A 16,920-nucleotide genomic window follows, 5' to 3' on the forward strand; every position below is an offset into this window, starting at 1 on the left:
ATACATTTTATGATTGTAAGTATATTTGTTATATAATTTTTTTTTTTAGAAAATGTGTATTTAGTTAAAATTTTTGCCAACAATTATTGTTCAGAAATCATTTCTTTGTGGCATTTTTTAATGTGTTTGTGTGTGTTTTACTCTTTTATTTTTTTGATTAATTGTATTTTAATTATTTGTATTAAAATTAGTTTAATATTTAAGTAAAATATAAATAAACTGTTTAAAGTACATATTAATTTCGTTGAAATCATATAATAGAAGTATAACTTCTTACGTGCGTACAAAGTACACACACATTCTTTTTTACAAATACTCCACGTAAAAATAAATTAGAACTCTGTTAAATTTGCTCACCAAAATAAATCTGAATTTAAGTGTTCACAAGTTAAGAGATTAAGTAAACAACATAATATTTCTAAGAAATTTATTAATTCTGCTGTTTTTTATTCTTCACAAGTCGCAATTCGGGTATACTTTTTTGTCTGAAAATAGACGCCCTATTTTTCATATATTTTTGTAAAACTTCTGGAATATGAACCGAACCCTTTTCATCCTGACCATTTTCAATGAGAGTTATAAGAAGCCTTGGAAGAGCACACGCAGTTCCATTTAATGTATGTGCAAACTTAACGCTTCCATTCCTTGTTTTGTATTTAATATCCAACCTTAAAATAAATATAAAATTAGTTTTTAATATAAAAATATACAAATATCTAGTGATAATTAAATGTAGAGTTAGAACCTACACGGTACCCATTCTAATAGAGTCAATGGTCTTAAAGTGGTAAGGCTATGTAAATCTCGATTTCAAAATACATTTTTAAGGATCGTATTGTTACGACAGTTCCGTAAGATTGAACTTTCCATAAGAAGTCCTTCGGCGAAAAAAAAAAGTAATCAAGTCGAGAATATTTTAGATGTCATCGAAAAACCCGAAATATCGAGTGAAGTCGTGAACGTCAAAAAATCTATTGTTAAATAATTTTTATGAGGAGAATTTAAAAAATTTATTTTAGTCAAAGACCACGAGACCGTAAATTTTCATGACCCTGTATATGGAAATTTGTATGGTTTCCCAGAAAGAAACGGATAGTAAACATTTTTGTTTAGTTTAGGAAAGAGGTTTTTTCTAGATTGTAAATAAAAATAATTTTAATATCTCCTGGAAATTGATAAGAAAGAAATTTTGTATACAATACTATTTGTTCTTAAGAAAAAAAAGTAGGGATATGATGTGTGGAGAATGTTTAAGTTAGAAGTCAAATTACTACTAGAATAGACACATAAAAAGAAAAACAAAAATATTTAGACAACAAAATAGAGCAACAAAACGATTTAAACTCTAATTTAGACAGACAGATAGTCGAGTTAGAGAAAATAATTAATACCCAAGCTTCTTTATCTAACATTGTTTCAGTAACTAATATCGAATGTGAACAACGAGCCTCACCATCTTGAACTAACTCACCTCACTATCTTGAACCAATCTAGTTCAACTAAGAATTATTAGAGCCGTCAAAATTGTAAAACCAGCCACATTCGATGGTCAAAGAGCATGAGAAACTTATCGTTTTCAATTCAAAACTGCAGCTAGAGCAAACGGGTGGACTGAGAAATAAATAGAAATAAATGGCAGCTTCCTTGGTATAAAGTTAGCTGAAAGTTCGGTATGAAAAACATACTGAGAGCCTGCAAGAATTTGAAGCCGATATTAAAATATTACTGCATTAGGCGTACCCTCAAACACCTAAAGACTTTTTGAAACACATTGATATACGAGGCTTTCATAGACGGACTGAAATATGTTTCGAACTATGTAGTTAGATCTCTTGGAACAGTGGTATAGCCGAAGAAAGACTTGAAAAGACACAAGTACGATTCCTAATTAAGATTCCTGCTTAACCGAGTAGTAGCGCTATGTACTACTTTATCGGATCATGTCATAGTGTGAACGAAGACAGAATTATAGAAAGAAAATACAGACATTCCTGCCATCTGGTGCATAAATACGCCTCACTTTATTAAACTAATTACAAAAGTTTATTTGTGGACAATATACGTGTGATTCAAATAAATATTATCTACAATACACATCTATTGTAGCTCCTCATCTTTGCATATAAAAATTTAAACTGTCGTACCTCCTTGACTGATAATCTGTGCAATTACTGCAGCTGGAAATCTCGCCATAAACTTTCCTGCCCGGCATCCAAGCCTCTATATCGTATTTTCTATAAGCTTGGGCGCCGAGTTCATGTGGCGGCATATCTAGAACTTGGAAATGAAGCCCAAGAGATTTAAATCGTTCTTCCTCCCAACTACGGATTTCTTCTAAAGCTTGATCCGACAATTCTGGAGTCGTAACCATAAACATTTCTACTTTTGTAAATTCATGTACCCTAAAAAATATGTAATATTTGATTAATAACAGTGGCAGCGCCAGGTGTAAAATATTGGGGGTGCACACATAATATTAAGATATAAAAAAGACCGTGAGACCCTATTTCCGTAGGTAAAATTTTTTGAGTGTCGTCAAATTGTAAAAATCAAAGGACTTATTAAAAATTACAATAAATAATGTATTTTATTGACTTAAAATTATATTTTAGTGTTTAAATGTTACAAGCAAGTTTTGTAACGAAAATCAGTCGCCTTTTTTTAGATAACTTATTCACATACAAATTTAGTAAAATTTGGTATTTCTTGGAATCATTTTTTTTTTTATTGAAAACATTGCGAGTGCAGTTAATCGATCCTGGCCTATTCTAAGGAAAGTTTTGTACGTTTCAATGCAGAGAGATATCGTTCTGTTTCTGCAGTTGTCACTGGCATCGTAACAAGTAATTGAAGAATTCAAATTATTTCAGAAAAATCGTCTTATAAATTATTTTTAATCAAAAATTTAGTTAAGTGGACTGCGTCGGATAGTTAAAATTGTATCTTCTATTTTATTCAATATGCTTCCTCTTCTCCAAATATGTGCTTCATACCTACACAATTTGTAAGTTTTTACACAAATCTCCATTTTAAATAATCATTTATAATCCCGACCTTTGCACTTTGGTACATTCTTAATTAACAAATTTGGTTTCGGCATTTTTAATTTTTCTTCTAACTATAATGAAGAAAATTTAATAGATTTTAAATATTCCCCGCTAACATTCACATCCACAAATCCCTCCATTCTTAATATTGTTCCGAAATTCTAACTTCACGAAAGCAAAATTAAAATGTATCTACGTGTGCCATGCACGTTAAAAACACCATAAGATCACATCATGATCACATCCAACTTGTGTTCTTGTGGCCATCTAAACTTGTGGGCTATAGCGGGTAGCGGGCGGGTGTTGAGTTGTATTTTGCCGTATGAAAAGTCATTGGGATAGGAACCACAGTAAGAGCGGTGAACGAGGGGTTCTGTCTAAGGCCTCGCATCCGTGTGAAGTTTCTCCTTTGAAACAGAATAAAAATATTTAAATATTACCTATTAGATACTTATAAACTCCTTGGATCTGTTATTTCGAATTTAAATTAGTGTACATGTAGTTAGATTAAAATGTTATTTATAGAATGATAAATTTTACATATATGAATGTTGGTGTGAAAATAATTTTGGGGGTTCACGTGCACATGTGCACTTATGGAGAAACCGCCACTGATTAATAAGCAGAGAAATGTTCTTCTGGAGGTATTATCTAATGGTATTTTAATATTATTTAATACCTTTATAGAGACTTAACCGACATGTTTTCCGAAGTAGAAATTAAAAAGTCAAAATAGACATCTTTATGACGATGTTGTTCTGTCCAGAGAATTAGAAACAAATGCGGATATTCCGCCTGATGTGTTTCGAAAAGTTTTTGGTTACTGCATGTCTTTTCCATAGTAACCACATGGCGTAACGAAATCAGCCCCGAATATACTGCGGACGCTTAAAACAAATGTAATTGTTGTAACATTTAGTTCAATTAAGTGAATATATTTTAAACGAATAAAGTTTCAATAGAAAAGTGAATGAAGTTTCAACAGAAAAGTGAATGAAGTTTTAACAGAAAAGTATGAATGTGAAACATGAAATACAATTAATTGTTTGATTATTTTTCAATGGAGGGGTGTCACTTTTGTCTGTACTTAAACGATAAATAGTAATAATATATGTCAAAAATGAATAACCATTTTCAATTTCGTTGCAACACGAAACTACAGCCGCATCATTATTCCAGTTCAATCAAAGAGTGCAGCAAGCACCTCTACCGGTTTCGAAACTGATTAGTCTCTCATCAGGAGGCACATATGCTGCTCTCTCTAACCCAACTAGGACAAACCCCAGCGTGCAGTCACGGATTGCAACGAACGAAATGGCAGGGATGCCCTAGCGGCAACTGCTAGCAAAAGACTAAGTTTTCAATCAAACAGCACATAAAACAACACCAATAAAATGTTACTCTACATCCTACCAGCTTGAAAACATTGGGAACCCTCTCTGGTAACACCTCCGAGGCTTCTACAATTTGCAAGCCATAACGGATGCTGAGACTAAGGAAGATGAGGGAATTTTACAATTTATAATTCACGTCCCATCTGCTCAGCACGGTCAAGTTCCAACGAGAATGGTTCCCTTCGTACTCCAATCAGAGTAAACATGTAAATCAAAAATGAATAACCATTTTCAATTTCGTTGCAACACGAAACTACAGCCGCATCATTATTCCAGTTCAATCAGAGAGTGCAGCAAGCACCTTATGGTGGTAAGCGGATATTGAACTATACTGGTGATGGGGTTGATATCAGGAATACACTATATACTCATAACTAATTTATTTGGTTGAAATAATACCATATAAATGTATTCAATTGATAGGTGATTACACTATTCTGCTCTAATATATTGTAAATATTTTCGTTACTGTGTCAAATGAATAATCAACCTTGTTGAGTAAGCAGAACGTGCACTTTAGCTAAAGTGTTCCACTTATGCAATTATAACAAATATGCGTGATGTTTATACAAATAAATATCTAACGAATAATTTAAGTTAATTTAAGGATTTTTAAAAGATCTTAATAATGAGATAAATCCCATTATAACCTCTACCGGTTTCGAAACTGGTTAGTCTCTTATCAGGAGGCACATATTATGCTGCTCTCTCTGACCCAACTAGGAGAAATCCCGGCGTACAGTCACGGATTGCAACGAACGAAATGACAGGGATGCCCTAGCGGCAACTTCTAGCAAAAGACTAAGTGTTCAATCTAATAGCACATAAAACAACACCAAAAAATGTTACTATACATCCTACCAGATTGATAACAATGGGAACCTTCTCTGGTAACACCTCTGAGGCTTCTACAATTTGCAAGCTATAACGGATGCTGAGACTAAGGAAGATGAGGGAATTTTACAATTTATAATTCACGTCCCATTTGCTCAGCGCGGTAAAGTTCCAACGAGAATGGTTCCCTCCGCACTCCAATCAGAGTAAACATGTAAATCAAAAATGAATAACCATTTTCAATTTCGTTGCAACACGAAACTACAGCCGCATCATTATTCCAGTTCAATCAGAGAGTGCAGCAAGCACCTCTACCGGTTTCGAAACTTATTAGTCTAAGATGAGAGATAGACTAGATGAGAGACTAATAAGTTTCGAAACCGGTAGAGGTGCTTGCTGCACTCTCTGATTGAACTGGAATAATGATGCGGCTGTAGTTTCGTGTTGCAACGAAATTGAAAATGGTTATTCATTTTTGATTTACATGTTTACTTTGATTGGAGTACGAAGGGAACCATTCTCGTTGGAACTTTACCGCGCTGAGCAGATGGGACGTGAATTATAAATTGTAAAATTCCCTCATCTTCCTTAGTCTCAGCATCCGCTATGGCTTGCAAATTGTAGAAGCCTCGGAGGTGTTACCACAGAAGGTTAACATTTGTTATCAATCTGGTAGGATGTAGAGTAACATTTTTTGGTGTTGTTTAATCTGCTATTAGATTGAAAACTTAGTCTATTTAATAATATTATCTGATTTTAATTTTTCACTTTCTTCTTAGGCTTTTTCTGGTGCGCTGAAATTAGAATTCCTAAAACACTTGTTTAACAAAGGTGATCCTGTAATCGCGGAAAATAATTGTTCGATCAGTTAATTAAATTTTTCTTCCAAATGTAAATCAACAATATGTATCCGAGGTTTGCAAGATTTTTTATTTTCAATATTAGACACAGGGCATGGAAATCTTTCGAGACGGTCGCCAAAAATTTTGTAAAGTAGATATTTACGGGTAATGCAATGGGATTTGTTAAGGGCATTTAACAATTTAGACGACCCAATTCTACTAGAATAATTTGAAAGATCTTTTACCAGAAGGTCAGTTTATCATTAGAAAAGATTTTTATATAAAAAAAGCAAGCAAAAAATAGTTATAAGATAAGTTGGTAGATACCTACTGCTCCTAGTAATCTGCTCCTACCGCTTACCCAAATAATTACCAACAAAATATCAAGTAACTTTGATAGGTACCAGCCTGTTAAACAAACGGGATTTCGCAAAGGTTATAGTACCATAGAACACCTACAGACAATAAAAACACTTACCGAAAAGTGTAACGAATATGATGAACCTCTTCATTTGGCATTTGTGAAATACGATATGGCATTCGATTCCATAGAATGCTGAGCCGTGTTAGAAGGAATGAATAACGCAAGGATCAATTCCAGATATAGACTACTCTTAAAATACATATATGACAACGCAAGTAAGCAAATAAACGTAGCAGAAGGTCTAATAACAAGCAAAATAAGAACGGAATTCGTCAGGGACACACTTCTTCTTCTTTTAGTGCCTATTCGTTTCGAATATTGACGATCATTCTGGCTATAATTATTTTATTAACTGATGCTTTAAATAGATTAGTTGTCGTGGAGAACATTTCCTCAGGTTCTTTAACTTCTTTAACCATGATCTTCTTCTTCTTCCAATTCCTCGCTTTCCGAATACTTTACCTTGAAGGATTACCTTCAGTAATCTGTAGTGCCGTTTCTCATTATGTGTCCGAAATATTCTAACTTTCTCCTTTTAATGGTATACATCACCTCTCTTTCTTTGCCCACTCTTCGTAATAAGGTCTCGTTGGTTATCTTGTCCGTCCACTATATCCTTAGGATTCGCCTGTTTAGCCACATCTCGAAGGCTTCAAGTTTTTTCTCCATTGCTTCAGTGAGTGTCCAGGATTCAACTCCGTAATACAATATTGCGAAGATACACACAATACAATATTGAGAAGATAATACAATATTGAGAAGGGACACACTATCTCTCCAGAATTGTTTACTCTTGCAACAGAAGATGTGTTTAAGAAGAAAAATTGGGAACAACGCTGAATTAAAATCGGTGGCAGATGTAAGTCACCTAAGCTTCTTCGATGACATAGACATAGTACTCATATGCAACAATATTACACAGAGGAATTACTCTACAAGCTAAAGGAGCTTAAAGAAGAATCTGTGATAATCGGTTTAAAAATGATTTTAAAGAAATAAAAGTGATGACAAATCAAAATATCAGAATAGACTTAGAGGGAAATGAGATCGAAAATGTCGAAAGGTATATCGGTTACTTTACTCGATCAAACTAGGCAAACAGAATCAAACGGCAGAGATAACTATGAGAAAATCCGAATGACTTGGGCAATATTAGGAAGACTCAGTACTGTGTTGAAAAACAAAAAGACACCAATAAATATAAAGAAAAGGATATTCAACAGTTGTATTCTACCAGTTATGACCTATGGAATGGAGATCGTGACAGTTACAGAGATATCAGCCCATAGATTAAGAACAACACATAGTTGTGAGTTTCTCTGAGAAGATGTATACGACATGAGGAAACATTGTACAATAGAGACCACCAGAACACAGTTGTAGTAGAGGAAAAGCACAAAAACAGTAGCTAGATGACATCAAAACAAAAGTGGGGAGAAACTGGCACCAAGTAGCACAAAACAGAGAAGAGTGAAGAACTCATGTGGAGGCCAGGAGTGGATGCAAACAGGTTAAAGAAGGAGAAGAAGAAGACTACTTCGAGGATGGATTTATTATCGTATGCATCCCAGGGCGTCATTATTGGGCATTTATTATTTGTTTTTTACGTAAATGATCTAGCACGAGACATTGTAAATAATTGAACGAAATTTCTAGACAGAGTAAGATACTTTCGATAGGGGGTAAAAAAGGACGAACAAAGGATATGAATACACCTCAACCAGAACTGAGAAAATAGTATAAAAGCATATTTGTCGTTTACTCACCTGAAGATTCCCCTTTCTTCAGCCACACTTGATGTTTCAGCCCTATAACATCTACTGACAGCAGCTACCTTTTTCGGCAAATCTTCTTCAGACAAGGTTTCACCAGCAAAGTATCCTGCTAATGCCATTTCAGATGTTCCAGAGAGACATAGGTCAGATGGATGTCTCTTAGGATCTAACGTATATACCTAAAAATTTAAAAAATGCGTTTATATGATGGTCTATTATTAGGTATAAGTTAGAAATGGTCAAAAAATCAACTGCAGGAAATATATCGTCGTCGACACAAGAAAACCGCGTAACTCCAATTTTTACTTAAAATGATATTTTACTGCCATCCATCCATTAGCCAATCGCCTATTCTAGCTCTCCGACAAATAATACGTCATTTAAATGTAGATTTCTAATTTTAAAATGTATATTAGAAAAGCAGGTATCTCCCTTGTCAAAAAATTATGTTAGTAAAACACGCAACTCCCGCTCATTTTGTGTTAAGTCGGTTAAGTGATTATTGCCGTTGATTTGATTTGTTTTTTGGAGTGAAGTAGAGGTTTTTGAGTTAAAATTATACATCTGTAGGGAAGTAAGATAAGGTAAGTTGATTTGTGTAATAAATGTTTTTAGTACGATTTAAAAATAAAGGGATTTTTGTTGCTTTAAACTATCGCTGAAGTTACATGATTTTCCATATTTTATTATATGAACCCATGTTCGAGTTACATGTTTTTCTAATGTTACATGTTACTGCTTTTAAGGTTATCCTGAAAAATTAAGGAAAATGGAGTTACGAGTTTTCCTGTGTTGACGACGATATAGGTTCGTGTTATAGAGGTCCATACAACTCAAAATGTGTTGTTACGGTGAGGCTGAGTCAGTGTTACGAGAAAAATCTTATTACCCTGGATTAATATTGTATTATGTCTAAACCTACTTGGCAAAACTTGCAATAAGAAGGTGGGGGATTATGGATGACAGAAGTGCTACGTCTTGATGAAATTCATAATGCTCTAAGACATCTAAGCAGCATGTAATTAGTAAGTTTGCAAGTAAAAACAGTTTTTACAAGTTCCACACCTTAGTGAAAAATAAATACGACCCCACATAGTCCATAATATGAAAAATCACTTACTTGAGTACGTTCCCCTCTTGTGTTCATTCCACAACTCTCTATTATATCTCTTGGTAATATGTCTGGCACAGAAACAATTTCATAATTTGACGTGATTAATTGGTTTACAAAATAATCTACCAAAGCTTGCTCTAACTCTGCTAGATCACCTGAAATATTTACATGAGAGAGTGATACATGATTAACCCTTAAGCTCCTAGCGTTACATATATGTAACGCAGAAACCGCTAAAATCTTAAGCCTTAAATTCAGGAAGTGATTCTAATTTTAACTAGATGAAGACTTTCAAGGGACATTTGTTTACTAGTTTTCAGCAGTTGGTTCGAGGATTTGATCTAACCTGTTTATTTAGTTGAGTATTTTATGTGACGGTGTTTATTATTTATGGTAAAAATGGATCACATAGAGGAAGCCACTGTTGAGAAACTCTGGAACAAGTATAAAGAGACGATAAAGATAACGGCAGTGGAAACAGTTCGCTACAAGAAAAACAGTAACAAACCCTGGATGACAAATACAACATGGGACAAGATACAAGAACGTAAACAAATTAAAGTCAAGTTACTAGGAATGAAAGACGACGATGAGAAGCAACGATTAGAACAGAAATACTAGGAAAAAACAAAGAAGTCAAAAGAAGCGCAAGAAATGACAAAAGATCATACCAAAACGGACTCATTAATGAAGCTGAAAATGAGGCAAGAGAAAACGACCTAAAAAAAATTGTATGACATCACAAGAACCTTGACAAGAACAAGCGGAAATGGTACCACTAAAATAAAAGATAAAGATGGTGTCGTACTGAAAACAGAACAACAAATTCTTACCAGATGGATGGAATATTTCAAAGAAATGTATGAAGAACAGAATATAATAAACAAAATAGAAGAGAAACCTAACAGACAACCAATGAACATGAACACCGAAGAATTCATCCATGAAGAGATAAAAGATGCAATTAAACAATTAAAAAGAGGAAAAGCTGCCAAAATAGACAATATCCTTGCTGAGTTAATCAAAGCAGACATCGAAACGTCCACCTCTATACTGTACACTTTTAAATAAAATTTGGAGAACCGAAGAGCTACCCAGAGAATGGATGGCTTAATTGTAAAAATTCCTAAGACACATCAAAATGTGGAAATTGGAGGCCAATCACCCTGCTATGCACAACAAGCAAAATAATGACCCGAATTGAACCCGGACCTGGAGCAGAAACTTGGAAAGCGAATGCCTAAGGAAGATTCTTAACTTGGTATTTGTGTTTAAATTAATAAATGGTTTAATTTGTTGTTCTGAACTTCTCCAATCTATTAATTTATATGTTCCCTCCAGAAGTCTCAGACATGTTGATTTGTTTTATATACCTTTTCATCGAACAAACTATGGTATGCATTCGCCCAATGAGCGAACACTAAAAATTATAAACGAGAATAACTTGGAAATATTTGGTGTCTCCTTGGCTGCTTTTAAGAATCTGATTAAAAGAGCTTGACAGGTACTTTTTTGTTTATTTTAATTGATTTGTGTAATAGATGTAATATGTGTAATGGATAACTATTAATATTTTGTTTTTGTTTAATGTGTAATTAAGACTTTAATTTTACTCTAGTTTATAAGAAATTGCAGAGATTGATTTTATTACTGCAAGAATTATGGACAAGAACTAACCAGGTACCTATATCTAAGACAACATGAAAAAGGAAATGGAGTTGGATGGAGCACACGCTAAGAAGACCTGATACAGACATGGCGAGGCAAGCCCTAGAATACACACCACATGGCAAGAGAAGACCAGGTAGACCCGTAGAAACGTGGAAAAGAAGTGTGGACAAAGAAATTAATGCTATTGGGAAAACCTGGGCAGAAATAAAGATTAGTGCAAAGGATAGGACAGAATGGAGGCAGACAGTTGACGCCCTATGCTCCGCATGGAGTGAAGAGGAATAAGTAAGTAAGGAGTAACAGTTACAAATAGAGGAGACAAAGAGAGAGAAATATATGTTGAAAGGTAGCAAAGCAGTAGGATCATTAAACACACTGGTGAAGGCAAAAAAGTGTCCAGTGCAGCCAAGGTTCGAACTTATGAAACAATAGTGAGACCAACAATGTTGTATGCATGTAAAACTTGGACAATGAATCATAAATAAGAAAAAAGCTAGAGATTTGGGAGAGGACAATCTTGAGAAAAGTTTTTGGTAGTGTAAAGGAGGCCAACAGGGAATGTCGCAGCAGAACAAACCAGAATCTAATGGAGATGTATAAGAGACCTAAAATAACACAGAAAATCAGAGTGCAGAGAGTTAGATGGTTGAGACATGTTTTATAAATGCCACAAGAAAGAAACGTCCTAAGAGTTTTGTTAACAGAAGAACAGGAAGAAGAAAGAGAAGAAAACAAGAGGGAGATGACGAAGATAGTTGCCTGATGCCGCTAAGACTGACAGAAGAAATGGGTACAAGAGACTGGAGAGAAGAAGTGAAGCACTGGAAAAAGTGGAAGAATTTAGTCAAGACTATGGAAGCCAAGGGCCTCTGAGGCCTGTAGTGCTGTAGACACTATTTATTATTCAACTACATTTACTGAGACTTGCTTTCAGGTGTAATGTTTATTTTAATCGATTAGTTAAACAATAAAGTTAAAGAATTATATACATATCAAGAAATTACTTCCAATCCTACAATTTCGGAAAATATAAGAACTTCATACCTACAATATAATAACTTCTATTTCCTGCAACATTTCCTAATTGTTCAGTTCTAACTAAATTAAGGCGCTTGGTTATTTCGCTGAATTCTTTGCATTTGAAAGTGAAAAGCTTCTTATCTTTGACTACTTTTATTTCCTTTGGTTTATCACCATACTTAAAAATATCCGGATGGGTGTTATTGGGTATTAAACTTAGTTCTTTGTAATATTGTTTCCTTATATCTTTATATTCACTGGTATGTGTATCTGCTTGTTCTAACTTCCTTTTTAGTTCATGCACTAATTTAATATTACCTACACCTTTTCTATGTAAAATATTATTTTCAATGGCATCTACATTATTGGGATCACAGATATATTCTTCATTAAAAACGGGGTATTCTGGGATTCTCCATGATAATGTTGAATTAGCTCTTATTTTTTTTGTAATGTTCAACAGTTTTCTCATATTTCTGGATACCATTTTTAAATAATTATCTCTTATTATAATATAAATTCACATTTTGATAAATAAATCATACTGTTTTATCTGAACTGAAGTATTAAATTGTAACTTCTTTTGGCTGGAAAAATAAACATTGACTACAACCTAACCTTACTTCCTTACTCTTGAGAAATAACTTGTTCTCGACTCTAGGTTTAGAATTTAGTTCTCAATAAGTGTGATATAATTGGAATTTGGAATGAATTAATTTCACACAAAAAATCTTTTACAAAATCTACAAAATATTTAATAGTGTAGGACACAGAGGTTGAACCTTGCAAAATGGACACAAGTCCGGTTTTAATTTTTTTCTGGCATATCAAGGGGTGCTTATTATAAGACTAACTTTTTCTGAAAAAATTTCGCCCCGGGACCCTCCTTTTCACCCCTTTAAAGGGGGTAATTTATGGTTTTTGCAGAATGTAGCCCTTCCTGTACCTTTTACAAAAAATTTCTTTTATAGAAATATGAAGAGGACTACATTTTCTACGATTTATTTCCGACAGCATCTCTCTATCATCCACCGTTTAGCAAGGGTGGCGCCCCAAAGTTGACAAGTTTTTAAAAAAGATGTTTTAAAAAAAATATATATGTTTCCCTAACTGTCACGGAAATTAAAGAGAAATGCTGCGAAAATTATTCACAAATAGATGATTGATTTTTTGGTAAAGGTTTCACTTCAGGGTAATTGCCCTTTTTTTAATTACAGGGTGTTACATTTTAAAAAACCCCTTTTTATACGATCTGAACCGTTTATGCTAGAGTAAAAAGACTTTCCAGCGATTACCCATGTACTGGTGTTATTTACAAATTTGTATAATCCCTAACAACACACAACATTCCAGGAATGTACTACCAAAGTTCTATCAATATTTGAATGTCCTGGACATTTAGGGAACATTCGGTGAACATCTGATTAAATTATTCCTGGAATGTTACCATAAGACATTCTGTGAACATACTACCAATGTTCCTATATTTTAAGTTGCGAAATAATACATACGTGTAAGAGATACAACATTACTTATAACATACCAGACAAACTAAGTGACATTTTAGGCCTACAGTGCAATAATATGTCAAATTTAAAGAGTTTCCCAAGTTCAATGAATACAATATTATAAACATACAAATGTAATAAAAATTATTGTTCGCGAATATTCAATTTGGAATGCGATTTTGTTAATAAAAAAAATACTTATAACTTATGCAAAACCCAAGCGAGGCATTTATATTTATTTCTTTTGCGTTCATTTTCAAATTCGCCGTGCATATATTTTTGTGCATGGCGCTTGAGAGGGCATCACGTGACTAAAAACGACCAACCAACGACCTCGCTTCGGCCATCTTGGCATCTTCATCTTGGCGACCTTGCCACTTGCCGTTGCCCATGCCCCGGAAGCATATTTACAGATGCTAGCGTGTGTAGACACCAGGGTGTTGAAATCAGTTAGGGTTTGGAAAAACAGTACATTTACAGATGCTAGCGCGTGTTGACACCACGGTGTTGAAATCGGTTAGGGTTTGGAAAAACTTTACATTTACAAATAGGTACTAACAGATTTGGACACCAGAGTGTTGAAAGCAGCTAGCTTTCTTAGTGGTTATACATGCATATGCTAACGGCTATTGACATTGATTTTATATACCTACTGCTGTGGAAAAATATTTAAGTGATTTAGGTATTAATAAATAAATAAACGTTGTTGGGATATAAACAATAATGTATTAACACAAAAGAACAACATAAAAATAATGTTGTTCTTAAGCTATTTCCTTGTGGTATTTTTATAATTAACTATTTAGATAGGAAATAAGCCACAATTAAATTGAAAAAAATAATTTTATTAACGTTTCGGCGCCCAAATCGGGTGTCGTTTTCAAAATACAAAATACAGTCGAACCCGCTTATTAGAATACCTCTTAACGGAATATCCCGGTTTAAGGAATACTTTTACTTGGCACAAAGGCTATTCCAATAAGCGGGTTTGACTGTACTACTAAATTAAACAAAAATGTTGTTGCTTAGTAAAAAATTCTTCTAATAATTGAAGACCTAAGTGAAAGAAGGAGGTATGTTACAAAGCCTACCTTTTAGATATGGGCAGTTAAAGTTTTTTTCCTCTACTTTTATCATGAAAATATTGTTTGTGTTATTTGGTTTTATTCATATTGCTATAGCATTCCTTTACATATAATGTTGATAATTTGTTTTGATTTTTATTATTTTTTCTAAAAATAAATAAAAACTGTACATACCACCTTCTTCCATTAATTTTAGTTTGTATAACTATCCTTTATCTGAATGGATGAAGAGTGTATGTGACATGAAATAATGCTCTATATTCAGTTTTACAGAAATTTATGTAATTGAACACAAAATAACCTTCTTCTTCATGTTGCTATGTTCATGTTGGCTATCAAACTGGCTATAGTAATTTTGTAATGGCAGCTCGGTAAAGGGATGCAGAGGATCTGTTAAACCATTCTTACAGGTTTCTAAGCCATGACGGTCTTCTGCGACCTGGCCTTTCTGCTTCGACCTGGCGTTTCTTCTTCCGTTTACCTTGCCTTTTTTATTAATAGCTACCCTAGCCTTAGCTACATTTATATAAAAAAATTAAACAAATTAAAAAACAATTTTTTGAGCCTGTGTACATTATTTTAGGTTCTTTTGATTATTGGAAACAAAAAAGGTCTTTAGTAATTTTTCTCTAAAGTTAATAGTTTTCGAGTTAAAATTCTTCCATTCAAGAATTGTATTCTATATGTTACATACCTCCTTCATCCACTAGAATATCTCTTATTAAGCTTTTTAGAGGTACAGTAAAAGTGGCATAATATGATAGTTAAGTTACATACCACCTTCATTCACTAAGAAACTCAAAATTTTAGAAAATGTTACATACCTCCTTCTTCCACTTAGGTCTTCAATTTATTTAATCTGACTCATTTATATTGGCAATTCAGACATATACATATTATACATTTTAAAGTATTTTTTACTAAGCCACAACATTTTTGTTTAATTTAGTAGTATTTTGTATTTTAACAACGACATCCGATTTGGGCGTCGAAACGTTAATAAAATTATTTTTGTTTCAATTCAATTGCGGCTTATTTCCCATCTAAATAGTTAATTATAAAAATGCCACAAGGAAATAGCTTCAGAACAACATTATTTTTTATGTTGTTCTTTGGTGTTATTTGTAAATGTACTGTTTTTCGAAACCGTAATTAATTTCAACATCCTAGTGTGAACACACTCTAGCATCTGTAAACGTACTGTTTTTCCAAAACCGAGGCAACAAAAGGAAAAAAAGAAGCAGAAACCTGATGAGAAACATCACAGAGAACCAACCTAACGCTAAAGGGCATGGATCTGCTCATTAATCTAATATGTATTATTTTTATAAGTAACTATTTAGATGAGAAATAAGCCAAAATTATATAAATAATTTTATTAACGTTTTGACGTCCAAATCGGGTGTCGTTTTCAAAATACAAAATACTACTTCATTAAACAAAAATGTTGTAGCTTACTAAAAAATACTTTAAAATGTATAATATATGTCTGAATTGCCGATATAAATGAGTCAGATTAAATAAATTATTAGAAGAATATTTTACTAAGCAACAACATTTTTGTTTAATTTAGTAGTATTTTGTATTTATTTTGACAACGACACCCGCTTTGGAGGTCGAAACATTAATAAAATTATTTTTTTCAATTTAATTGTGGCTTATTTCCCATCTAAATAGTTAATTATAAAAATGCCACAAGGAGCTAGCTTCAGAACAACATTTTTTATGATGTTCTTTTGTGTTAATATATTATTGTTTGTATCCCAACAACGTTTAATTATTTATTAATACCTAAATCACTTAAATATTTTTCCACAGCAGTAGGTATATAAAATCAATGTCAATAGCCGTTACCATCTATGCATGTATAACCACTAAAAAAGCTAGGTGATTTCAACACTCTGGTGTCCAAATCTGTTAGTATTTGTAAATGTACTGTTTTCCAAACCCTAACTGATTTCAACACCCTAGTGTCAACACACGCTAGCATCTGTAAACGTACTGTTTTTCCAAACTCTAACCGATTTCAACACCGTGGTGTCAACACGCGCTAGCATCTGTAAATGTACTGTTTTTCCAAACCCTAACTGATTTCAACACCCTGGTGTCTACACACGCTAGGGTCTGTAAATATGCGCCCCGGAATCTTATATGAACAAACTGGGGAATTTCCCCCATCACTTTCACTACCGTCAGCTAATAAAGA

General features: G+C 33.5%; 1 protein-coding gene across 1 annotated transcript; it reads right to left on the reverse strand.

Moving 5' to 3' along the window:
- Positions 1–413: 413 nt before the first annotated feature.
- LOC126886629 (serine--tRNA ligase, mitochondrial) lies at positions 414–12,875 on the reverse strand. Its single transcript, XM_050653622.1, has 5 exons — positions 12,146–12,875; positions 9,437–9,585; positions 8,308–8,495; positions 2,145–2,402; positions 414–668 (listed from the first exon to the last, which is right to left on the reverse strand). Exons 1-5 carry the CDS (start codon positions 12,606–12,608, stop codon positions 431–433), a joined length of 1,296 nt encoding a protein of 431 aa, XP_050509579.1. The 5' UTR covers positions 12,609–12,875; the 3' UTR covers positions 414–430.
- Between the last annotated feature and the right edge of the window lie 4,045 nt (positions 12,876–16,920).

This window comes from Diabrotica virgifera, chromosome 6 (genome assembly GCF_917563875.1).
Source record: "Diabrotica virgifera virgifera chromosome 6, PGI_DIABVI_V3a".
Classification (NCBI taxonomy): domain Eukaryota; kingdom Metazoa; phylum Arthropoda; class Insecta; order Coleoptera; family Chrysomelidae; genus Diabrotica; species Diabrotica virgifera.